The sequence below is a fragment of the Stegostoma tigrinum genome, chromosome 24, assembly GCF_030684315.1.
Source record: "Stegostoma tigrinum isolate sSteTig4 chromosome 24, sSteTig4.hap1, whole genome shotgun sequence".
Classification (NCBI taxonomy): Eukaryota; Metazoa; Chordata; class Chondrichthyes; order Orectolobiformes; family Stegostomatidae; genus Stegostoma; species Stegostoma tigrinum.
In genome coordinates, this window is record NC_081377.1 from 920,663 (window position 1) to 946,140 (window position 25,478).

The following is a 25,478-nucleotide window of genomic DNA, read 5'->3' on the forward strand; positions in this document are numbered from 1 at the left end:
CTGTCCTGTCAGATGGTCAGTCCTGAGGTAGTGTTGTTCTGTCAGATGGTCAGTCCTGAGGCAGTGTTGTCCTGTCAGAGGGTCAGTCCTGAGGCAGTGTTGTCCTGTCAGAGGGTCAGTCCTGAGGCAGTGTTGTCCTGTCAGATGGTCAGTCCTGAGGCAGTGCTGAACTGTCAGATGGTCAGTCCTGAGGCAGTGCTGTCCTGTCAGAGGTGGCTGACATTTAGAGCTGTAGACAGCTCAGTTTGGAGATATCTTGATTTAGGTTCACCACACAGCTATTTGCATCAGCTCCGCATCATCTTTATTAGAATATACACTGATCCACATTTTTGCATGAGTCTGTGTCTGAATGTACGCTGATCTCTGCAAGGAGACCTGGGCCCTCTCTGCAGCATCTGCAACAAACAAAAAATGAATGTCATTGTCTGCAATCTTGTTCCTTCTGATAACACTTTCAGGGTTTGGTAGGGGTTGTAGTTTGGGGTGTCACTCAATGCCCTCTACCTGGGAACATTCCCTTTCCCAAACTTCAGTTGGAGTTTTGAACTTTGATTGGTTTTCTATTCTGCATGCTGCTCTCCCAGCTGCTGCAAATTTAGGAACGGGAATGTCAGATAACGGTCAGGAACATTGGCTGGTTGTTTCTTACTGAAATTTTAATATTGGAGACTGCAAGTTGAAATTCCAGGATGGAGTTCACAGCAACGGGAAGCTGTACTGGAAGAACGCATTCAGCCCTTTGTGTGTGTCCTAACATGTGAAATTTAAAAAATTGAATTCACTTTAATTTTAAGAAACCTGGACAAAAGAAACTTGTACTAATACAAATGGGCATGAAACTGTTTAAAAATGTATCTGCTTCACTGACGCCCTTCAGTGCTCCGCCACTCTGAGTCCTGAACTCTCACTCTCCACTTGATTCAGCCCACCTAACATTGTGTGCTCTCTGAGCTCACCATCGCTGTCAGATATACTTTCTGCTTCTTGGACCTTTTTCCCCTAACCTGTTGAGCACTCAAATTCCCTTTGTCATGTGAGCTGATATTGTTAATTGTTCTCACCCTCTCCATTATATGTGCTGTTATCAAACCTATCCTCCAACATTCCTGAACACTACCAACCAATCTCCAAGATAATAAAATGTGAGGCTGGATGAACACAGCAGGCCAAGCAGCATCTCAGGAGCACAAAAGCTGACGTTTCGGGCCTAGACCAATCTCCAACTTCCTTTTCCTGTCCAAAGTCCTTAAAGTGTTATTGTCTCCCAAATCCACTAAACTGCATTTTGCTACTGTCAGTAACAATGATTTCATAATTACCATTAGACTCTTAATTTCAGATTTTTAATGAAATTCAAACTCCACCATCTGCCATGGTAGGGTTTGAACCTAGTCCCCAGAACATAAGCCAAGTTTCTGGATTTATAGTTTGGCAACAATACCACTAGGCCATCGCCTCCTCACATTTGACCCCTTGAGTCTGCCCCATCTTCTCCCAATAACCTTTGATAATGAAGTTTTAATTTTCCTCAAAATATTTAAATTGGCTACTGGGGCTGAAATTCATCTCGGACAGCAATGCAAAATGATCAATAGAAAATTGACAGTCTGTGCTACTCCTTTATTTTGTATTTTGTTGTAAAGCAGGCTGTCAATTTGCTTCAGGCCATTTAACTGTTACACACTCATTCTTTCATAACAAAAGCTATCAATTCAATTCTCCTTCCCCCCTTGCTTAGATCATCTTAATCAGGCTGCAGGTCTAAATGAATGTCATTGCATGATCCTGAAATCTTGCAGGAAAGGGTACAGAGACGGGGGCAAAAAACTATAATTGCTCTTATTAGCAACTAGAAGGTTAAGGGGAGATTTAATACAGGTGTTCAAATCATGAAAGGTTTTTGAGAGTAATTTAGCATTAGCTGTTTTCAGGAGCAAAGCAAAAGGTCACAGATTTAAGATAATTTGCAAAAACTAAAATTGGGGGAGAGGACAAGTGGAGCTCATTTTCACAATGAGCTGTTGTGATATACAACACACTGCCTGAATGACTGGTGCAACTAGATCTAATAAGAACCTCCAAAAAGGAGTTGCATAAATACCAAAAAGAGATCTGGGAAAGAGGAGGGCAGGGGAACTCAAAGGGAAACCCTCTCAAAGCACTGATACACATATGATAAGTTAAATGGCTTCCTGGTGTATCACATGAGTCTGTGATATGAAATATCAGATGAAGATAGTGTGGTGATGGTGCTACCAAATGCAGATAAGGATTGATGCTTTGGGAAGCTTAGGCTCTTGGGAAATGTTCTGCACAATGTTCAGAAACATTTGTGATTCCTTAGATACTGAAAGAAAAACAAAAATTGCTGGAGAAACTCGGCAAGTCTGGCAGCATCTTTGGTGGAAAGGAACAGTAAACATTTTGAATTCAGTGACTCTTCTTCAGAACAATTCTCATGAGGAGTCACCGGACTTGAGCATCCAAAAAGGTGTTGCATAAATACCAAAAAGAGACCTGGGAAAGAGAAGGGCAGGGGAACTCACAGGGAAACATTTCGAGTTTCAGTTCGTGCTGATGAATTCTCAGCCAACAGGAGCACATCGAGTGGGAAAGAGTTTTCCATTTGGAAGGAAGTAGCTGCATCTCTTACCAGCACTACCCACTGCGGGTACGCAGTTCACGAGTCATTCGACAAAGCTCACATGGACCACAGCACATCAACATTATGGCATCATCACAAATTGTTCCCTGTAACACATGACAGAAATTACATATATGTAAGAAATCTTTCCTGCTAAAAACACATTGAAAACCTAAAATATAGAGGATATTCCACATTCGCCAACATCTCAACAACGAGCAAGTTACCAAAAAGATTGATAATGGCAAAGCAATAGAAGTTGTTTATTTAGATTTCAGTAAAGCCTTTGACAAGGTGCCACATGGTAGTAAAGTTTGATCACATGGGTGAGCTTGCCAATTGGATACATAATTGGCTTAAATGGCAGGAGGCAGAAAGTAATGGTGGAGAGCTGTTTTTCGGACTGGAGGTCTGTGACCAGCGGTGTTCCACAGGATTTGGTTCTTGGTCCTCTTTTGTTTGTCATTTATATAAATGATCTGGATGAGAATATATGCGGCATGGTTAGTATCTTTGCAGATGACAACAAAATTGGTAGCATTATAGACAATGAAGAAGGTTTTCTAATGTTACAAAGGGATCTTGATCAAATGGATCAATGGGCTGAAAAAGGCCAGCTGGAGTTCAATCTGGATAAACGTGAGGTATTGCATTTTGGTACAACAAGCGAGGATAGGGCTTATACAATTAATGGTAGGGCCTTGGATAGTGTTGTAGAACAAGAGGGACCTACATAATTCTTTGGAGATGGCATCACATATAGACAGGGTGGTTAAAAAGGCATTTGGTACACATGCCTTCATTTTTCAGTCCTTTGAGTATAGGAGTTGAAAAGTTATGTTAAGGTTGTACAGGACACTGGTGAGGCCTCTTCTGGAATACTGTGTCCAGTTCTGGTCGCTCAGTAATAGGAAGGATATTAATAAGCTGGAGAGGGTTCAGAAGAGATTTAACAGGATGTTGCCAGGTGTGGAAGGTTTACGTTATGAAGAAAGGTTGGGTAGGCGGGACTTTTTTCACTGGAGCGTAGGAGGTTGTGAGGCTGAATGGTAGTTGCCTTTTCCCTGGATTGGGGGATTTCAGGTGAAAGGAGAGAGATTTAAAAGAGACATAAGAGGCAAACTTTCTACACAGAGGGTGGTTCACATGTGGAATGAACTTCCTGAGGAAGTGGTGGATGCGGGTACAATTATAACAATTAAAAGACATTTGGATAGATACATGAATAAGAAAAGTTTGGAGGGACATGGGCCAGAAGCAGGCAGGTGGGACTAGTTTAGTTTGGGATTATGTTTGGCATGGACTGGTTGGACCGATGGTTCTGTTTCCATGCTGTATCACTCTATAATAGGTAATTCTTCAACAATCTCTTGGACAGCTACTACTAGTGGCCTTTCAATTGGAGGAGGCATCGTAATCCCCATTTCTAATAATAACAGAAAACATTGGATTGGCTCATCATGTTTGGCAGCATCTGCAAAGAGAGAATAAGACTGAAAGTTCTAAATCCAATGTGACATTTTTTTCCATCTTATAAAGTCGCTTCTGGCTGCTGTGTAAACACACAGTGTCCAGCATCACAGAGTCATAGAGTCATACCAGTGTCGAAATTGACCCTTCACTCAAGCTCATCCGTGCTGACCAGACATCCCCATCTGATCTTGTCCCATTTGCCTACATTTAGCCCATATCCCTCTAAACCCTTTTTATTCATATACCTATCCAGGCACCTTTTAAATGTTGTAATTGTACCAGCCCCCACCACTTCCTCTGGCAGCTCATTCCATACATGCAGCACCCACTGTGTAAAAAAAGTTACACCTCATGTCCTTTCTAAATCTTTCCCCTCTCACATTAAACCTATGCCCTCCAGTTTAGGACTCCCCCACCTTGTAGAAAAGACCGTGGTTATTCACCCTATCCATGTCCCCCATAATTTTATAAACTTCTATAAGGTCACCCTTCACCCTCCGATGCTCCAGGGAAAATGGCCCCAGTCAACTCAGACTCTCTGTCTGGCTCACACTCTCCAACACCAGCTACTCCCTTATAAATCTTCTCTGAACCTTTTCAAGTTTAACAATATTGGGTCATTGGGTCATACTCCTCAGTGATGGGGAACAGGCACCCAGACAGATTCCCCCTTTCCATGAACTGTTCATGAACCAGTAAGTCTCGCAGATACTTCCTGGCAGATTAGATGAGGATATCACAGAGAGCAGGCAGGTTCAGGAACAATCACTTTGAGGGAAATGGATTCAGTTGTCTGTTGATATCAAAATCCTCTCCTTCACTTCATTCTATCCATGAAACATGACACTTCTCTTCAACATTTGATGGCCATCAGGGTCAAAATGCTGTCTCCCACATACATCGACTTCAATAGGCAATCTCCTCAAAACCATTCAATCACCCTCATCCTCCCAAAATGCCTTCTTCCCTAAAATACCCACTTCTTCCTAAACACTCAACTTTTCCAAATTCCCTCATCCTCTCAAAATATCTTCCTCCTCAAAATATCCTCATCCTTACAAAATACTCTTACCCTCATAAAACCCCCTCATCCTCCTAAAACACCTTCACCCTCCCCAAAATACCCTTGTCCATCCTCAATACACCCTCAAACCTCCTTAAAACCTTCATTCTTCTTACAATGCCCTTAAAGAGCCCCAAAAATACTCTCACCTTCCTTGAAATACCCTTCTATCTCTTCAAAATGCCCCAAATCAACCCAAAAATGCCCTCAAATCTCCCCCAAATTCACTCAATCCAATCCACCTACATTCCTCTCTTCATCTTTCAATCTATCCTACTCACTATGCCCTCCAGCCCATTTGACACAGCTTTTCACTGCACTCCTCAATCATAGTAACCCACATTCTCAATGTAACATCAATCTGCATTCATACTGTGCCCTAAAATAAGAAACATAATCTCAGGGGTCCAGAGAGGCTTCCTCAAAAGATTAGACACTAAATCAAAGAAGAAAGTAGATATGGCAAGAAAACTTTGGTTAAATGGGATGAAAAGTGAGGGGTGTATCTTACAGGAGTGGAAACAGCTTGGTTTTGGGAAGGAGTTCTCAATAATGGGCCATAGACACTACAGCCATGACTGACAATCAAGGCACAAAGGGAGGAAGGTGACACACAAAAGACTAGCGAAAAAGAAGAGTGTGTTTTACTGGGATTGTCAAGCAACAGGAGATTCTAAAATAGAGAGAGGTGTAGCCATGAAGAGATGCAATGATGAGGTTTGGACATTGGGGATGACAAAGATAGGGTCATGAGGGAGCAGGACTTGATAGAGGCAACAGGAGTCTGAGGGAACAGAAGTTTACACAGGACAGGGAATGGGAAAATAGGAGCTGTTGATTCTATAGGTGGTAAAAGTATGGCTGAGTGATTCTGCAGGAGATAGGGGAATGCTGATGATGATGGGCACTCTTTGTTATGGAGATCCTCAGTCTCTACAGTGGCTCAGTGGCTAGCACTGCTACCTCACAGCATCAGGGACCCAGACCCTCAGTCTCTCTATGCCCTGACCCTTAAACCCTCAGTGAAACAACTGAGTGGATGGCCAAAACATAGCGACAAATAGGCCCAAACATTTCATGCTGTTGCTGGAATTTCAGCCTGTTACATGAAGCTTCTTACCCTGTCGTTCAACTTATTTCTTTGTTTTTCTGCCTTTATATTTTATATTTTCCTGTGTTTCCAGATGGTGCCAGAGAGAGGTATCTTTGTACAACGCTTTTCACTTTACTTTGCAACAGTAAACACAATTATAAATCAATCAAATAAATAAATGTTTTTTTCTGACCTCTCTGTCCCTGTCCCACCTCCTCTACCCTCTAAGTGTTAAGACTAGATTCCCTACAGTGTGGAAACAGGCCTTTCGGCCCAACAAGTCCATGCCACCCTTTGGAGCATCCCACACAGACCCATCCCCCTATAACCCATACACCCCTGAACACTACGGGCAATTTAGCATGGCCAATCCACCTAGCCTGCACATCTTTGGACTGTGGGAGGAAACCGGAGAACCCGGAGGAAACCCACGCAGACACGGGGGAGAATGTGCAAACTCCACACAGACAGTTGCCCGAGGCTGGACTTGAACCTGGGTCCCTGGCGCTGCGAGGCTCCAGTGCGAACCACTGAGCCACCGTGCTGCCCTCCAAGGTTAGTATCACCCTCCCATTCTCTTCATGTCTTCATCAGTTCACACTCAAACTAAAACATTCACCTGCTGCTGAAGAAATTAACAGTGACTTTTAAAACATTAAAATTAAAGTGAATCATAGTAAATGTTCACTGGAGTAAAGGCTTCAACTGTCAGCTAGAGGGGACAAGGAGACCTTGTCTCCCCAGTGATATTGGGAGGAGTAAGCTGGTACTGCAGACACTATGGATGTGGTGTGTGAGAGACAGGGGATGGAGCTAGCCTATCAGATAATTCTGATTAGCTTTGTGCTATAAATGAATAGCTATAGCATGTTAGGTTCATTAAGGCATGATTGAAATCTCCATGGAAGACAGAAGTGAGAAACACAATTGAAACCAAGGTTTAAAAGACAATTAACAATTTAAAAAGTACACCTGTTGGGAGACAAATCAAAGACTTGCAGATGCTGAAAGTAACAAAAACAGAGGTTGCTGTAGAAACTGGCAGCATCTGTGGAGACAGAAGCAGAGTTAATGTTTCAAAATCTGGGACCCTTCTTCCGAATCTGGGAGAGGAACTGGAGAACAGGGACCTGTTGAGAGATTGATGGAAGTTCAGGGATTGGTGGAAAAAACTTGTTTGATGATTGGTGGAGGAGACTTCCTCAGGGATTGGCGAAGGAAGCTTTTTTCAGTGATTGGTGGGTTTGGGTTAGATGCTGTTGCTGGCAATGAAGGCCTTAGTCTGGCTCTCAACATTCCACTGCCAATGTTATTTGCTAATTGTTGTTCCAGAAGCCATCAGGGGTCAGAGGTCATGGGGGCTCAGAGGTGGTCTCAGAGTGGAGGTGAAAGGGCACTGCAGTTAGCGCTTGACTCTAAAATAGTTTATTTGACCTCAGGATTGGTATACACTAGACCGTGGGTGGTGTAAGAGTGTGAAGAGTTGCTTCACTTACCTCGATATTGTAGGAAAGTCTCATGTGAGTTCTCAGAGCGATCAGACCCCCCGGAACCAGTGGCAGGCAACAATTCTCTCCATAACTGTGAGCCAAATGACAGCCCAGAATCTGGGGGCACAAAGCACCTAGGATACCTGTGGGTTTTACAATCCATATTTAATACACATCATAACCAAAGATTTTTATTGTCTTTCCTGAAACCAGAATCACAACATTTTACAGCCCCACTCAGGAGAGGGCAGTTTCTAAGGTTTTGTAGTAGATTTGTAGCTCGGGTTGTGAGGGTTACAGTTGGTTGGCTCGCCGACCTAGTTTGTTGTTCCCGCAGACGTTTCGTAGCATCCTCAGTGCAGCAGGTTGTAGATGTCTATCCGCCCGGGTATGTGGAATGCGAACACAAAATCCAGAGGACTGTGCTAGTGTTTATAGAGGGTCCAGAGGAGGGTGCCAGTGTTTACAGAGGATCCAGCCGAATGTTACATGAGATGGAAACAAGCTATTTCTAGGACCAGAGGGCTTAATCTTAAAATAAGGGACTGCACATTTAAAACAAAAGTGGGGAGGAATTTCTTCTCTCAGACAGTGGTGAATCTGTGGAATTCCTTCCCAAAGAGGACTGGTGAGGTTGGCACATTAAGAGTCTTCAAGACTAAATCCAACTGGAGTTTATGATCAGCCATGGTGTCATTGAATGGCAGTCAAACTTGATTAGCTGAATGTCCTACTCCTGTTCCTACTTCTTATGATCTTGATGTATAGGAGTTTGTGTGCAATGTCATACACAATGTTTCAATCCAAGCAGGAGCAGGGGCGGAAATCACAGGGCTTGAAGCTGCTCCTAGCACAAAGCCCATCCTCCCCTGCTGCCACATGCACTGTCCACAGCCCTGAACCCCAACAGTGACTGTCCCCGCATTGGGCACAGCAGTCTTCTCAGTGCTCTGGGCACTAGTTATTGAGACCTAATGTACCCTCCTCAGTACAGGATGTGATGGCCTGTGTGGGGAGTGGGTTTCTCTCTGGGTCCACAGTGAGGTGTTTTTGATTGCCAACAGCACCGTGGAAAAAGCAGGAGTTCTGAAAAACTCTCTGACTTTACCTAGCCACTGGTCCACTGAGATGCTGAATTCCTGGTTTTGTGGAGACGTTTAGCAGGTACATGATGAATGTACACAGTTACAGGGACTGTCTACTTGGCAACAGAAAACAATCCCCCTCTGAGGGGTTTGAAACAGTTGTTAGAGAGTGAGGGGCTCAAGCTAAGTGAAAAGTTTGGGAATAATGGGTCTCTTGTTTTGGAAATGAGGAAGAATTTCTTCTCTCTGAGGATGGTTTGCCTTTGGAATGCTCTTCTCCAGAGACTAATCAAGGTTGAGAAGTTGAATATATTCAAGGCTGAGTTCAACAAATCTTTCTAATTGATAAAGGATATAGGGTTATTGAGTTATTGGGTTATTATGGGGACAGGGTGTGCAGACAGGAAAGGCCACAATCAGATCAGATCCTAATGAATGGACAAGCCAGCCTGAAGATTAGATTCCCTACAGTGTGGAAACAGGCCCTTCAGCCCAACAAGTCCACACCGCTCCTTGAAGCATCCCACCCAGACTCATCCCCCTATAACCCACACACCCCTGAACACTACAGGCAATTTAGCATGATCGATCCACCTAGCCTGCACATCTTTGGACTGTGGGAGGAAACCGGAGCACCTGGAGGAAACCCACGCAGACACGGGGAGAATATGTAAACTCCACACAGACAGTCACTTGAGGCTGGAATCGAACCCGGGTCCCTGGTGCTATGAGGCTGCAGTGCTAATCACTGAGCCACTGTGCCGCCCTGAGGGTCGATTGGACTCACCCTGCTTTGACTGCTATTGTTTGTCATACCTCCTTAACCGCAGCTGAACCTCTGCCCTGTTCGTCACCCTGACATTCCTCAGGGCTCCCTTCATTCCATGACTCATTGTGACCACTTCTCAATAACTTGCACCTCCAGCCCCGCCACTGCTCAGACCAGATCTCTCCCTGTATCCTGACACCTTGCCACTTGTTCTGCTCTGCCCCGATGCTTGTACTTACAGACAGGGATGTTGCCAGCCAGGTCACAGATTCCTGAGCTCCATGAGCCTGTTCCAATCAGTGGGCGACGTTCTGTGAGGGGTTGCTGGGTGATAACACCTGGCAGGCTCATACTCCTAACAGCAAGAGGTAAGGCTCAGATAGTACAGCAAATGGGCTGGCTGTGGAAAGAACACACTGGCTGAACCACACTGCCTGCAAACCAACTCATAACACACACAAACCTGTACAATCTGTCACAATCAGGCACAGCTTCGCAGGGTCACCAGGAAGTATGATACAACTGGATAAAGTGAAAAATGCAAGAACAATATGAATGAACCAATCAGAGAGCATCACAACCTTGGTCAGAGATTTAAAGAGACAGAATGATTCACATGTGAGCTCATGAGGCTTGCTAGGGGAGTGCATCAATGACTCATTGGGGGATGGGCCGTTAGTTCATGAGGGAATGGGTCAACGGTTTGTTGGGGTATGGGTTGATGGTTTGTTGAGACAGCATGGAGAATTGAAAGGAAAAATGTGAAAGAAAGAAAGGCCATTGCTTTGCTGCTGTTTTCTGCTCCCAATTCCTTCAGCCGTATGTTCCACAATTCAATAAGTTCCTAACTCTCACTATCTTTGCTTTCCAACAGAGGAACTCCATCAGGTCCCAACCGTGAAAATTTGAAAGTTCGAAAATTCATTTTAATTACATCAGCTGACACCTTCTTTGTCTCCAGAATGTATTGTCCCTTTACCCATTTCTCCGAATTCAGCAACCAGTCCTGTTGTCTTTCCCTGGGTTTTCTGAGTTTTTTTCCAGGTTTTATTGCAGGGGCTAAAACTAAACATCATGGCCTGGATTTTCCATTGGCCAATCATTTCTGAAGTGCACTTCAGGTTTGTACATGGTAACCCTGAAGGATCCCTGTCATAGCACACTCTGAAGGACCTGCCTAGAAAATCTTTGATTCTGATGGACAATTCTATCTATGCCTGGCACCCTCTGACAATATCCACTTAAATTGGAGAAGTCACACAGTTCAGCTGGAGTTAAGTAAACAGTTACTCAGGGAAAGTTAGATTATTGAATACCTGGTCTAACTCTTAACTGTTCAACTGAGTCAATACTAACTGCACAAACCCCTAACTACACCTTCCTCAGACCCCTTGCAGCCCCAGCACCTTCGCCTGACACCAGGCTATCACCAGTTTGTGGGTGACACAAAAGCAGGAGGAAAAGGCAAGTGAAGAGGATGACACAAAGAGACTGCACAGAGATATAGAGATAATGGGAACTGCAGATGCTGGAGAATCCGAGATAACAAAGTGTGGAGCTGGATGAACGCAGCAGGCCAAGCAGCATCTTAAGAGAACAAAAGCTGACATTTCGAACTTAGACCCTTCAACAGAAGAAACGTCAGGTTTTGTGCTCCTAAGTTGCTGCTTGGCCTGCTTTGTTCATCCAGCTCCACACTTTGTTATCTTGCACAGGGATATAGACAGGTTAACCAAATGGGCAAAAACTCAACAGCTTGAATATAATGTTGGAAAATTGTGAGATTGTTTATTTTAACAAGGGAAAAAAGAGTTTAATTTTGTAATAAGACATGGCAGGATACTAGGAAGCTCAGAGGAACAGAAGGGTCTTGGGGGGTTTGCAGATCCCTGAAGGTGATAAGGCAAGTTATTAGGATAAATAAGAATGCCCACAGGACAGTTATTGAGGCATACAACATGGATACAGACCTTTGGTCTAATTCAACCAAGTTTCCCAATCTAAGCTAGTCTCATAGGCCTGTGTTTGGCCCCTATCCTTCTAAAACTTTCCTGTTCATGGACCTATTTGAGATGTCTTTTAAATGTTGTAACTGTACCTACATCTACCACTTTCTCCGGCAGTTCATTCCACATACGAACATTCTCAGTAGATTAAAAGAGCAGGAGTTCATATTCGAGTTGTACAGGATTTTGGTTACACCACAGCCGGAGTACTGGGTGCAGTTTTGGTCTCCACATTGTAGGAAGAATATGATTGCACTGGAGGAGTTGCAGAAGGGATTCACCAGGATGTTACCTGGGATGGATCAGTTTATCTCTGAAGAGAGACTGGATAAACTCGGTTGTTTTCTTTGGAACAGAGAGGATTAGGGTGGGGTCCTGATTTGGGTGTACGAGATTATGAGGGCTGTTCCCAATAGTTGAATAATAATGGAGGCGTAATTTTAAGGTGAAAGGCCAGAGGTTTATTGAGGATTTGAGGACATCTTTTTCATTTAGAGGGTGGTGGGGTTCTGGAATGCAGTGCTAGGCAGGGTAGTAGAAATAGAAACCACACCTTTTAAAAAAGTACTTGGAATTTCATAACATTCAAGCTTTAGACCAAGTGCTGGAAAGTGGGTCTCTGTAGCTTTACTGTAGTTCTTTGTTGATGCAGACTCAGTGGGCTGTACTGTATGATTTTATGATTCAATGATTATTTAAAAGGAGAAAGACTGCAGAAATCTGCAGTACAGAGAAATTTGGGAGCACTCATCTTTAATTACAAAAAACTAGCTTCCAGGTTTAGCAGATAATTAGGAAATGGTGTGTTGACCATTATTTCAAAGGGAATGCAGTATAAAATAGGGAATTCCTGCAAAGCTGTACATGGCACTAGTCAAACCCAGAAGGGCCTAGGCCCGAAACGTCAGCCTTCCTGCTCCTATGGTGCTGTTTGGCCTGCTGTGTTCATCCAGCTCTACACCTTGTTATCTTAGCTAAAATATTGTGAACAGTTTTGGTCCCTTTATCTAAGGAAAGATATACTAGCATTGGGGGCAGTTGAGAGAAGATTCAACCAGATATCCTGGCCATGGAGGGATTGGTTTATGAGGAGATGTTGAGTTGGCTGGGTTTGAACACTGAAATATAGAAAAATGAGAGATGACCATACTGAAATGCGCAAGATTCTTTGGGGACTTGATGGTGTAGATACAGAAAAGTTGTTTCCCCTTGTGTGAGTCTAAGATCAGAGGGCATGATATCAGTGTAAAAGGCATGCATTTAAGACAGAGATGAGGAGGAATTTCTTCTCTCTGAGGATAGTGAATCTTTGGAATTTTTTGCTGTAGAATGCTGTCATTAAGAATATTCAAGGCTGTGATAAACTCATTTTTAACCAGTAAGGGGACCAAGGGTTAGGAAGACAAGGCAGGAAAATAGAGTTGAGGATTATCAGATCAGCTATGATTTCATTGAATGGAGGAGCAGCCATTATGGGCCAAATGGCCTACTTCTCCGCATACATTTTATGGCTTCCCCATTCCCCACCTCCCCTCCGCCAACCTCAGGATTGAACTGCCTTGCTGCCAGATTTGATCTCTGCACCTGAACTGATATATCCCACCTACACCCACCCACTCTATCAATCCATCACCTACTTGCCCCTCCTAGCAACCTATGGACCTGGCACCCTTAGCACCTTATCCCAACCAACTGGGCCCCCTACCAACTGGGTATTCTTCTAACTTGGCATATTACATCTACCCACCTGGCACCTTTCCTTCCTGGTACTGTACCCCCTACTCACCTAGCACCTCCACCCACTTCCCATCTGGCATCCTACACTCTCAGCATCACCCTCACACTTACCTTTTGTACATACCATTTGATAACAGCTGTCAAAGAGATTGTTTATAATGCTGGCCATTTAAATGACAGAATGTGATTCAGCTGTGCAAAGGGAGACATGGTTAAGGTGAGGCTTAGGTTAACCATATCACTTTTCCCTGCAAGGAACTTGTCTGGATGGGAGTATGGCTCCACATTTCTGGAGGAAGCCTGAGCAGAATCTCCTATCAGAAATAAGGAGCTCTTTCATTTCATTAAAAGAACACAGTGGAGTGGCAATCTGAATGAGATTACAATTCCTCAGAAAATCCCAGCTCGGATCCCAAAGCCAGGGAGAATACAGGCTCAATTCTCAGATCCGTATCATTTGCAGCAAGTATTTAGCTATCTCCTGTTTGGTGAATAAGACTATATGAGGAAGAAGTAAGCAACATAAAGCCAAACCACCAAACCACAAATTACAGGAAGTAGAGCATTGCAAACTGCACCAAACAACCATCAGAAACAGGATACACATTAAAGCTAAAACCTGAAAGAACTGCGGATGCTGTAAATCAGGAACAAAAAAAGAAGTTGCTGGAAAATCTCAGCAGGTCTGGCAGCATCTGTGAAGAAAAGTCAGGGTTAACAATTCAGGTCTGATGACCCTTTCTTAGAACACCGGACCCGAAAAGCTAACCCTGATTTTTCTTTGCAGATCTTGTCAGGCCTGCTGAGCTTTTCCAGCAACTTCTGTTTCAGTTACACATTAAAGCTGACCAGGGGCTGAAATTTAACAAAAGGTGCTGGGGCAGCTCTTTAAACCTTCATCATAATTTTCCCAAAAATTTTTGAAATAGATAAAATATTTGCATTTCTTTAATGGCTTTCACAATTTCAGGAAGTCCCGAAGTAGTTTACAGCCACAGGAGTCATTTTGAACTGAGGTCACTGTTGCAATATTGTGTAGAGAATGCGGTGGCTAATTTGTGTTCAGCAAGATCACACAAATATCAGTGAGATAACAGCCTGTTTTAATTCTTCAGTTCCAAAGAAATGCCATATAGAACTTGAAACATTAAATCATTTTTTTCTCTCCAAAGATGCTGACAGACTTGATGAAAATTTCATGTGCAGACGTGAGGAAGGGTCACCAGACCCGAAACATTAGCTCTGATTTTCTTCTTCACTGATGCTGCCAGACCTGCTAAGCTTTTCCAGCAACTTCTGTTTTTGTTCCTGATTTACAGCATACACACTTTTTCGGTTGTTATTGCAAGTGCTTTCTGCCTTTATTTCAGACCTCCAGCGTCTGCAATATTTTATTTTTGTGAATCTGTTTTGGTTGTTGCTTGAAGAAAATATGTTGGCCATCACATTAGCATTAAAATAATACAGAAAAGAGATAGTAAGTAAGAAATAAAAAGTCTGGAAATATAGAAGGCGATTACATTTCCACTAGCTGGACCTCCGTTTTATTTATTGATCTCATCATACTATGTTACACTCTATGTTGTTGAATTGTTCTACATCCCAAAATGCAGCAAGTAAAATATTCCACTCCATTTAATATAGGATCAGGGGGCCAGTCAGTCCCTTAGGTTGGTACTGGCACTCAGCTAGGTATCAATGCTCTGTGATAATGGGAACTGCAGATGCTGTAGAATCCAAGATAACAAAGTGTGGAGCTGGATGAACACAGCAGGCCAAGCAGCATCTCAGGAGCACAAAAGCTGATGTTTCGGACCTAGGCCCTTCATCAGAGAGGGGGATGGGGAGAGGGAACTGGAATAAATAGGGAGAGAGGGGGAGGCGGACCGAAGATGGAGAGAAAAGAAGATAGGTAGAGAGGAGAGTATAAGTGAGGAGGTAGGGAGGGGATAGGTCAGTCCAGGGAAGACGGACAGGTCAAGGAGGTGGGATGAGGTGGTAAGTAGGAAATGGAGGTGCAGCTTGAGGTGGGAGGAAGGGATGGGTGAGAGGAAGAACAGGTTAGGGAAGCGGAGACAGGCTGGGCTGGTTTTGGGATGCAGTGGGGGGAGGGGATGAACTGGGCTGGTTTTGGGATGCAGTGGGGGAAGGGGAGATTTTGAAGCTGGTGAAGTCCACATTGATACCATTGGGCTGCAGGGTTCCCAAGCGGAATATGAGTTGCTGTTCCTGCAACCTTCGGGTGGCATCATTGTGGCACTGCAGGAGGCCCATGATGGACATGTCGTCTAAAGAATGGGAGGGGGAGTTAAAATGGTTCGCGACTGGGAGGTGCAGTTGTTTGTTGCGAACCGAGCGGAGGTGTTCTGCAAAGCAGTCCCCAAGGCTCCGCTTGGTTTCCCCAATGTAGAGGGAGCCACACCGGGTACAATGGATACAATATACCACATTGGCAGGTGTGCAGGTGAACATCTGCTTAATATGGAAAATCATCTTGGGGCCTGGGATAGGGGTGAGGGAGGAGGTGTGGGGGCAAGTGTATACTTCCTGTGGTTGCAGGGGAAGGTGCCGGGTGTGGTGGGGTTGGGGGGTAGTGTGGAGCGGACAAGGGAGTCGCAAAGAGAGTGGTCTCTCCGGAAAGCAGATAAGGGTGGGGATGGAAAAATGGCTTTGGTGGTGGGGTCGGAGGATGATGCGTTGTATCCGGAGGTTGATGGGGTGGTATGTGAGAATGAAGGGGATCCTCTGGGGCCGGTTGTGGCGGGGGCGGGGTGTGAGGGATCTGTTGCGGGAAATGCGGGAGACGCATTCAAGGGCGTTCTCGACCACTGCAGGGGGAAAAGTTGCGGTCCTGGAAGAACGTGGCATTCTGGGATGTGCGGGAGTGGAATGTCTCATCGTGGGAGCAGATGTGGCGGAGGTGGAGGATTTGGGAATAGGGGATGGAATTTTTGCAGGAGGGTGGGTGGGAGGAGGTGTATTCTAGGTAGCTGTGGGAGTCAGTGGGCTGATTCAATTGAATTGTGGCTTAATTATGAAATTCTTAACAAGTTGATAATATTTTCTCTGTGAATGTTGCTGTCCACTGAACAGGAATTCAGTAATCTGAAGGTTCCTATTCTAATTCTGCTGCAGCAACATCTGCTTGTAAGCGCATACATCAACGCCAGGAAGGCAATTGTCATCAAAACCATCAATTAACCTGGCACTTTGCTGGATTTGAACCAGCCCTATCCCCAAACCAGTTTTAAAACAAATGGACGAGCTGCACAATACTGTCCTTACAGTAGCCTCTTGCTATAGGGATGGCTAATTTTGAACAACGTCCCATGACCTCTGAAAGGAAGGACTGAGCCATGTTGTAAGTGAAAGGCAGCAATACAATGGAAGACCAGAGCATTTGGAACCACAGTAGAAATGAGAATAAGACTTACCTTGATAGATACCTTGAAGAATATTCATAATAACCTCTTCCTGATGCTTTAATTGAGTTAGATGATGCATTGGTGATGAACACTGAAGTGGAACTGTTATTCTATGTTGGGATGTTACAGCCTGAAAAATCACCTTCTGATTTAATCAACTCTCTCCACCTCACTGGCTCATTCAGCCAGACTGGGGTATACCCAAGAATTGGAAAATACAGAATCCTGTGCAACAATGTTCCCATACTAACCTAGCCTTCAGATACAGAGTCATCGAGTCATACAGTATGGAAACAGACCCTTCGGTCCAACTCAACCACATCAAACAGACATCCCAATCTGACCTAGTCTCATTTGCCAGCATTTGGCCCATATCCCTCTAAACCATTCCTATTCATATACTCATCGAGGTGTCTTTTAAATGTTTTAACTGTACTAGCCTCTACCACTTCCACTGGCAGCTCATTCCATATATGCACCACCCTCTGAGTGAAAAAGTTACCCCTCAGGTCCTTTCTAAATCTTTTCTCTCTCACTTTAAACCTATGCCTTCTAGCTTTTGACTCCCCCACCCTAGGAAAAAACCTTGGCTATTCAGCCCATCCATGTCCTTCATGATGTTATAAACCTCTATAACGTCACAACTCAGCCTCCAATGATCCCAGCAAAAATGTTCCATGCCATTTCAGCCTCTCCCTATAACTCAAACACTCCAATCCTGGCAAGTTGCACTCTCTCAAGTTTAGCAACATTTTTCGAATAGTAGTGAGACCAGAATTGAATGCAGTATTGCAAAAGTGGCCTAACCAATGTCCTGTACAGCGCAAGATGACATCCAACTCCCATACTCAATATTCTAACCAATGAAGGCAAGTGTGCCAAATGCCTTCTTCACTTCCCAGTCTACCTGCAACTCCTAGGTCTCTCAGTTCGGCAACACATTCCAAGGTTCGATCATTAATTGTATAAGTCCTCCCCAGGTTTGCCTTACCAAAGTGCAACACCTCACATTTATCTACATTAAACTCCATCTGTCATTCCTCAGCCCTTTGGCCCATCTGATCAAGGTCCTGTTGTACTCAGATAATTTTCATCCCTGTTCATGGCACCACCTACTTTGGAGTTGTCTGCAAACTTACTAATCATACCTCCTATATTCACATTGAGATCACTTGTATAGATGACAAAAAGCAGGCGACCCAGCATCAAACCTTGTGGTACATCACTGGTCATAGACCTCAGAGGTCAGACACAAAGAAGGAGCTCACCTGTGACACCTTGAATCAGTACTAATTTGGGGAAAGCAGATTCCAGGAAAGGAAGATATTACCAAGATATTACCAGGAAAAGCCATGCAGTCCCTGCACCAGTACCACTCCTCACTAAGAAGCTGACATGTTTCAGTCATGAGGACTTCTGCACATATTTGCATGGTGCTCTAATCCTGCAGCAACTTTGATTCCTTTTTTTAAGTTAAGTTAATTTCATGGCGAGTTGAGGAAGAGTTCTTTGTAAATCACTCTGACATAGAGATGGCTGATTTTTTACAGAGAGTCATACAGCACGGTCCAACCAGTCCATGCCAAACATAATTCCAAACTAAACTAGTCCTACCTGCCTGTTTCTGGCCCATGTCCCTCCAAATCGTTCCTATTCATGTACTTATCCAAACATCTTTTAAACTGTTGTAATTGGACCCACATTCACCACTGCCTCAGGAAGTTCATTCCACATGTGAACCACCCTCTGTGTAAAAAATTTGTCCCTCATGTCTTTCACCCTTTCACCCTAAAAATGTGCCCTCTAGTCTTGAAATCCCCCATCCCAGGGAAAAAACAACTACCATTAACTCTACCTAAACCCCTCATTATTATTTAAACTTCTATAAGTTCGGCTCAGAACCTCCTACGCTCCAGTGTAAAATGTCCCAGCCTATCCAGCCTTTCTTTATAACTCAAACCTTCCATACTCGGCAACATCCTGGTAAATCTTTTCTGAACACTATTCTTTTAATAATATCTTTCTATAACTGGGTGACCAGAACTGGACACAGTATTCCAGAACACCAAGTCCTGTAGAACCTCAAAATGACTTCCCAACTCCTATACTTAAAGGACTGATCAATGAAGGCAAGCATGCCAAAAACCAGAGACTGCATTCTATCTAAATGCATCACGGCTTGGTAATGGCAACTGCTCTGCCCAGGACCATAAGAAACTACAAAGAGTCGTGAACACAGCCCAGTCCATCACGCAAGCCAACCTTCCATCCACTGACTCCATCTATATGTCTTGTCACCTCGGGAAGGCAGTCAACATAATCAAAGATCCCTCCCACCCCGGTTATAATCTCTTCCAATCTCTTCCATCAGGTTGAAGATACAAAAGTTTAAATACACACACCAACAAATTCAAGAACAGCTTCTTCTTCCCACTGTTATTAGAGTTTTGAATGCATCTCTCAAATTTTAAACTTAAAGTTGATCTCGGTCTTTGTGCACCTTTTCTGCAGCCATAAAATTGTATTCCTAACTTTGTTCTCTTACACTTATACATTTTGCATGGTATGATCTGCTTGTACTGCATGTGAAACAAAACTTTTAAATGTGCCGAGATGCTTGTGACAATCATAAATCAAATGAAAAATGCTTTTAAAAATTTCTCAAGCCTCAACATTAATTGCATTTGCCATATTGTTACGCAGTCCACCAGACTGCCTAAGTCCTCTTGGAGTATATGATTAACCTACTCTTAGTTCACAATACTTGTAAATTTTGTATCATCTGCAAACGTTGAAATTATGGTTAACACAGAAGTGCAAATCATGAACACAGATCAAGAAAAGCAAAAGCCCTAATGCCCATCCGAGGGGACTTTCGAATTGCCAATGCCAAGGTGGTAAAGGAAATTCTAGATTCCTAGTCTGTGAACAAACTAAATAAGTTGCTTTTTCCCCATAAGACTTTATGAATCTCAGATTTTAAATAGAGCATCAATTGCGATTTATGGAAGAAACAGTTTCTCTCTGCACGAATAGTCCATTAACATTCTGAACACTTTGACCATGTCGCTCTTAACATTCTAAATTCCAGTGAATACAACTGTCATTTGGGTAACTTTTCCTCATGATTAAACTCTTCAAGCCTAATTGTCATTCTGATAAGTCTGTACTGCACACCCTCCAAGGCCAATACCATTCTTAGGACCGGTGTCCAGAACGGCTCCCAGTGTCTCCAGATGTGGTCGAAATAAGGCTTTGTACATTTGAAGCAAGCTTTTTCTATCTACAATTTTCCAGTTCCCTCAGTATAAAGACCAACATTCTATTCACCTTTTCAATTTTTTTTTGTACCTATTCATGATTTTTAATAATCTCTGCACCTGGATCCCTAAGTCTCGTTTTTACTTGCATTTTTCCAGCTTTTTGACGTTTGGAAAACTTGTTTACCCTTTGATGGGCAGTGGAAGGAAGGTATCCAGAATTAAGTAAACCTAAACTTATCCAGTACATGATTAAATGATCTTTAAAATGCAAAACAAAACACACCACTTACTTGTCAGAAGCAGGATTCTGGTGATCGAAAAACTTGCGCTTTCAGATTGCTTCAAGTGTAAGGAAGGGGGAAGTGAGAAGAAGTTGAACTGAGCATGTGCAACAGTGAACGACCATCGACTGTCCCTCAGACTGTGCAACATTGAGTTCCTGTGTCGGTTACCACATCTGACATGGTGTTACCACAACTGATACGGAGTAGGACTGAAACAGAGCTCAGAATAAGGCACAGTCATTCTGTGAAACTATTTACTATCATGAGGGGGCCTGGACAGAGTGGACAGGGAGAAACTTGTTTCCATTAGTGCAAGGCTTAAGAACCAGAGGCCACAGATTTAATGTAATTGGCAAAAGAAGCCAGTTTTAGGTCTGGAATGTGTTGCCTGAAATTGTGGTGGAGGCAGATTTAATCCAGTGTTTCAAGATGGAACTGGATCATTATCTGAAAAGGAAAAAAGTTGCAGGGCTACCGGGAGAAGGTAGATGAGTAGTATTGCTAACACGGAGGGCCAGCGCAAACACAATGGTTGGAATGACCCCGCTCTGTGCTGTAACTCCTCTGTGGTTCTAAGTCCTCACCTGGATGAAGTTGTTGGGTACACAAGCACTCAGGAAATTGGAACAGAGTTGAAGTTAGAAAACAGAATGACAATAGAATTTGCAACCTCATTGTGATAGTTAACATCTCAGCCAGCATTCCTGCAATGGGCCGCTGGACAACATCCATCATCAGGTCAAGCCAGAGGTGGGTACAGGTTAAGATTTCACAGACTGAACCTTTTACTGACAAAGGGAAATTATACAGACCAAAGGAACAAACAGAGATCAAAGAGTTTTAAGGAAAGTATGAAAAAGAATAGCAATAAAGTTAAAAAAAATTAATAAAGTTCAATGTAATTTTGTGCATAGTTTGACTTGATTTTGCAGCCAAGTGACACACTGCACTCTGAGTTAGAAAGTTGTGACTTCACTTCTCACTTTAGCAACTCTGCTGCAGTACTGAGGAAGTGCTGGACTGCCACACAGATGAACTGTTAAACTGGGGCCCAGCTGAACTGTCAGGTGGATGTATAAGATTCGATGATACTATATTAAAGAAGAGCCAGGGAGTTCTCCTTGGTGCTCTGGCTCATATGTATCCATCAACCAACATCACAAATACTAATCAATGCCCATTTACCTCAGCACGGTCCATAGGAGTTTGTTGTGAACAATTTGGTTGCTGCATTTCCTACATTCTAAAACCATTCCAATTTTGAAAAGAGTTCATAGAGTCAGAGTCAAACAGCATGGAAACAGACCCTGCAGTCCAGCTTGTCAGTGCCAACCAGACATCCCAATCTGATCTAGTCCAATTTGCCAGCATTTGGCCCCTATCTCTCTAAACCCACCCCATTCATATACTCATCCAGATGCCTTTTGAATATCATAATTATTCTATCTTTTTACAAATAAGGAAACTAAATCTATGCACTCTCCTCAAGTTGTGTCTGACTAAGGCTCTGAGGAGCTGCAGTAAAAACTTTGCTGTTATATTCCTCACCTCTTAAAATGAGCAACGACAGTACATTCACTTTTCCAATCACTCACTCTACCTGTGCAGTTACATTTGGTGCTTCAAGAACAAAAGAGAAATACAGCACAGGAACAGGCCGTTCGGCCCTCTAAGCCTGTGCCGATCATCATGCCCTAACTAAACTAAAAAAAACCTTCTGTCCTTATTTGGTCCATATCCCTCTAATCCCTCTCTATTCATGTAACCATCCAGATGCCTCTTAAATGTCACCAATGTGCCTGTTTCCACCACCTACCTCTTCTGGCAGTGCATTCCAGGCTGCTACCACTCTTTGCATGAAAAACTTCGCTTGCATATCTCCCTTAAACTTGTCCCCTCTCACTTTGAATCTGTGGCCCCTTATAACTGACTTCAAACCTGGGAAAAAGCCTCTGACTAGCCACTCTATCTATGCCTCTCATAATTTTGTGGACCTCTATTAGGTCTCCTCTCAGCCACTGTCTTTTCAGTGAAAGCAATCTTAGTCCCAAGATGGGGTGTTCCACTTCCGTACATTGAAATGTCCTCCCATTTCTCCCATGATGGGGCATTCCATTCCTGCACATCCCAGGTGTCCTCCTATTTCACAGCTAGTTGGATTACACATCTTCTCACCCACCCTCCTGAAAGAATGTGATCCCCTATTCCCAATTCCTCCTTCTCCACTGCATCTGCTCCCAAGGTGGGGCTTTCCACTCCCACACATCATAGATGTTTCAAGAACCATAACTGCGCAACACATCCCTGAGCACTATGGGCAATTTAGATTACATTCCCTACAGTGGGGAAACAGGCCCTTTGGCCCAACAAGTCCACACCACCCCATGAAGGATCCCACCCAGACGCATTCCCCATTAACCCACACACCCCTGAACACTACGGGCAATCCACCTAACCTGCAAATCATCAGCATGACTTTGTGTGTGGAGTATCATGTCTTACTAACTTGACTGAGTTTTTTGAAGAGGTGACAAAGAAAATTGTTGAGTTATCTATATGGATTTCAGCAAAATGTTCGACAAGGTTCTGCAGGATAGACTGGTTAGTAAGGATAGGTGACATGGGATCTAGGAGGAGCTAGCCAACTGGATACAAAGTTGGCTTGAAGTTAGGAGACAGAAGGTGGTGGCGGAGGGTTGTTTGTCCAACTGGAGGTCTGTGACCAGTGGTGTGCCACAAGGATTGGTGCTGGGTCCACTGCTTTTTGTCATTTATATAAATAATATGGATTTGGTTATAGGAGGTGCAGTTTGTAAGTTTGCAGATGACACCAAAATTGGTGGTGTAGTGGACAGTAAAGAAAGTTTTCTCAGAGTGCAACTGGACTTTGATCAGATGGACCAATGGGCTGAGGAGTGGCAGATAGAATTGAGCTTAGATAAATGTTAGGTGTTGCATTTTGTTAATGCAAATCAAGGCAGGATGTATACAGTTAATGTTAGGTCCCTGGGGAGGGTTGCCAAAGAAAGAAACCTAGGGTGCAGTGTGCACAGTTCCTTGAAAGTGGAGGCACTGGTAGACAGGGTGGTGAGCAAGGCATTTTGCACACTTGTCTTCATTGGTCAGACCATTGTATAGGAGTTGGGATGTCATGGTACTGCTGGACAGGACTTTAGTTAAGCCACTTTTAAAATATTGCATTCAATTCTGGTTGCCCTTCTATGGGAGAGATGTTGAGGGTGCAGAAGAGATTCACAAGGATATTACTAGGGCTCGAGGGTTTGAGTTATAGAGACAGGCTGAATAGGTTGGTGCTATTTTCTCTGGAGGGACAGAGGCTGAGGTATGAGCTTAAAAGGTTTATAAAATCATGAGGGGCATGGATAAGGTGAATAGCCAAAGTCTTTTTCCTGGGCTGGGGAAGTCCGAAACTAAAGGGCTTAGGGTGAAAGAGGAAAGATTTCAAGAAGATCTGAAGGGTAACTTTTTCAAACAGAGGGTGGTGTGTGTATGGAACAAGCTACGAGAGGAAGTGGTGGAGGTGAATACAAGTACAACATTTAAAAGGCATCTGGATGGGCGTATGAATAGGAAGGTTTTACAGAGATCTGGGTAAAATGCTGGCAAATGGGACTAGGTCAGATTGGGATGTCTAGTTGGTGTGGACGTATTGGACCAGAGGGACTGTTTCTATGCTGTCTGACTCCATGATCTAAGAAAGCCTCAAAATAATTCATTGTCTGTGAGAGGCTTTGTGGCATTGAGAAGTCACAAAAGGTTTGGTATAAATGCAAATCTTCCTTTCTTGTTGAATTTTAAATTTAGCTTTTTTAAGTAGGCAGGTAAGATTCTAAAGTTGGAATGCCTTGAAATGACTTATTAACACTACAATCGCACAGACATGCAGAAATAGTGCATACTGAACTAAGAATTGACTCTTACAGCAGCAGCCTTAATGCTTGTCTGACAAAGGATGTGTCTCAATGGGATAAGCTAACTGGAGCTGTACCTCTGTGTATTGATTCCTCAGGCTCAAAGAAATATAATCACTGATCTGTGGCTGCAAGCAAACTTGTCAAAGAGAAACAGCGGTGAAACCATTATCTCTTTAATTAAAGTCATTTAGGATGAATGATTCCCCATTTATGCTGACAGATCAGATTCAAACCAACAGATTCACTCAGTGGAAAGAAATGAGCCATTGGATTACCTGTCATGCTGATCGCATCAGTTCAGCTGAGTATTTCAGTTTAATTTTGAAACTATTTTCTAATCATCCTGTTCAGGGTTAATATTGTACACCTGTTGAATCTGGGTCTCCTGGCTCAGATGTGGGGACTCCACCACTGCATGCATTTCACTTTTATTTGAAATAAACCTCCACCAAATCACAATGTCATCAATTAAATATTTAATGAATTAAAGACAACACAAAGGACGGGTAGGGTAAAAGATTAAATTCAAATGGAGTTCGAGGGAGAAACATTTTGGTTTATAATTCCTAATTATTGGTGAGTTAGAGCCTTCTTATCAGTTTTTCTCATCAGCTTTGTATCAGTTGGTTTTATTGAGGTGGTTAGGAAGCACAGGGAGGAAAATAGTGTCAAATTCTATTGGCATTTAGGTCTTGATAGAGATTGAGATCAAAAACTGAAACAAGACATAAAGTTCCCACATAAATTTATTTAGTTGTTAGTACATCACATTATATGCATATTAAAGTTGTAAATATGTTAAACTTTGTTTATAATTGATTCAACCCTTTTAACAGAATTAGTTAATTAACCTACAGAAAGCACCATTATGCATAATGAAGCAGTGTCATCCCTAATAACCATCTCACCTTTCATTCCCAGTAATCTCCTTACCTTTCATCTGCATTATCCACCTCATCCAATCTTCAATCACTGTCTCTTTAAACAGTCATAAAGTCATGGAGTCATGCAGAATGGATACAGGCCCTTTGGCCCAACTCATCCATGCCGACCAGGTTTCCTAAACTGAACTAGTCCCATTTGCCCGCATTTGGCCCCTATCTCTCTAAATCTTTCCTACCAATGCCATTCAAGGTAGGGTTCTTATAGTGCGTTGGTAGTTAGAGGCTCGGGTTCAAGTCACACCCACTCGAGTGGTGTGTATTAAC

General features: G+C 43.3%; 1 protein-coding gene across 1 annotated transcript; it reads right to left on the reverse strand.

Moving 5' to 3' along the window:
• Positions 1 to 281: 281 nt before the first annotated feature.
• LOC125465117 (cornifelin homolog) lies at positions 282 to 20,472 on the reverse strand. The gene is made up of 5 exons (XM_048558266.1): positions 20,342 to 20,472; positions 9,860 to 10,020; positions 7,773 to 7,909; positions 2,657 to 2,754; positions 282 to 398 (listed from the first exon to the last, which is right to left on the reverse strand). The coding sequence occupies exons 2-4, from the start codon at positions 9,969 to 9,971 to the stop codon at positions 2,662 to 2,664; spliced, it is 342 nt and encodes a 113-aa protein (XP_048414223.1). The 5' UTR covers positions 9,972 to 10,020; positions 20,342 to 20,472; the 3' UTR covers positions 282 to 398; positions 2,657 to 2,661.
• Between the last annotated feature and the right edge of the window lie 5,006 nt (positions 20,473 to 25,478).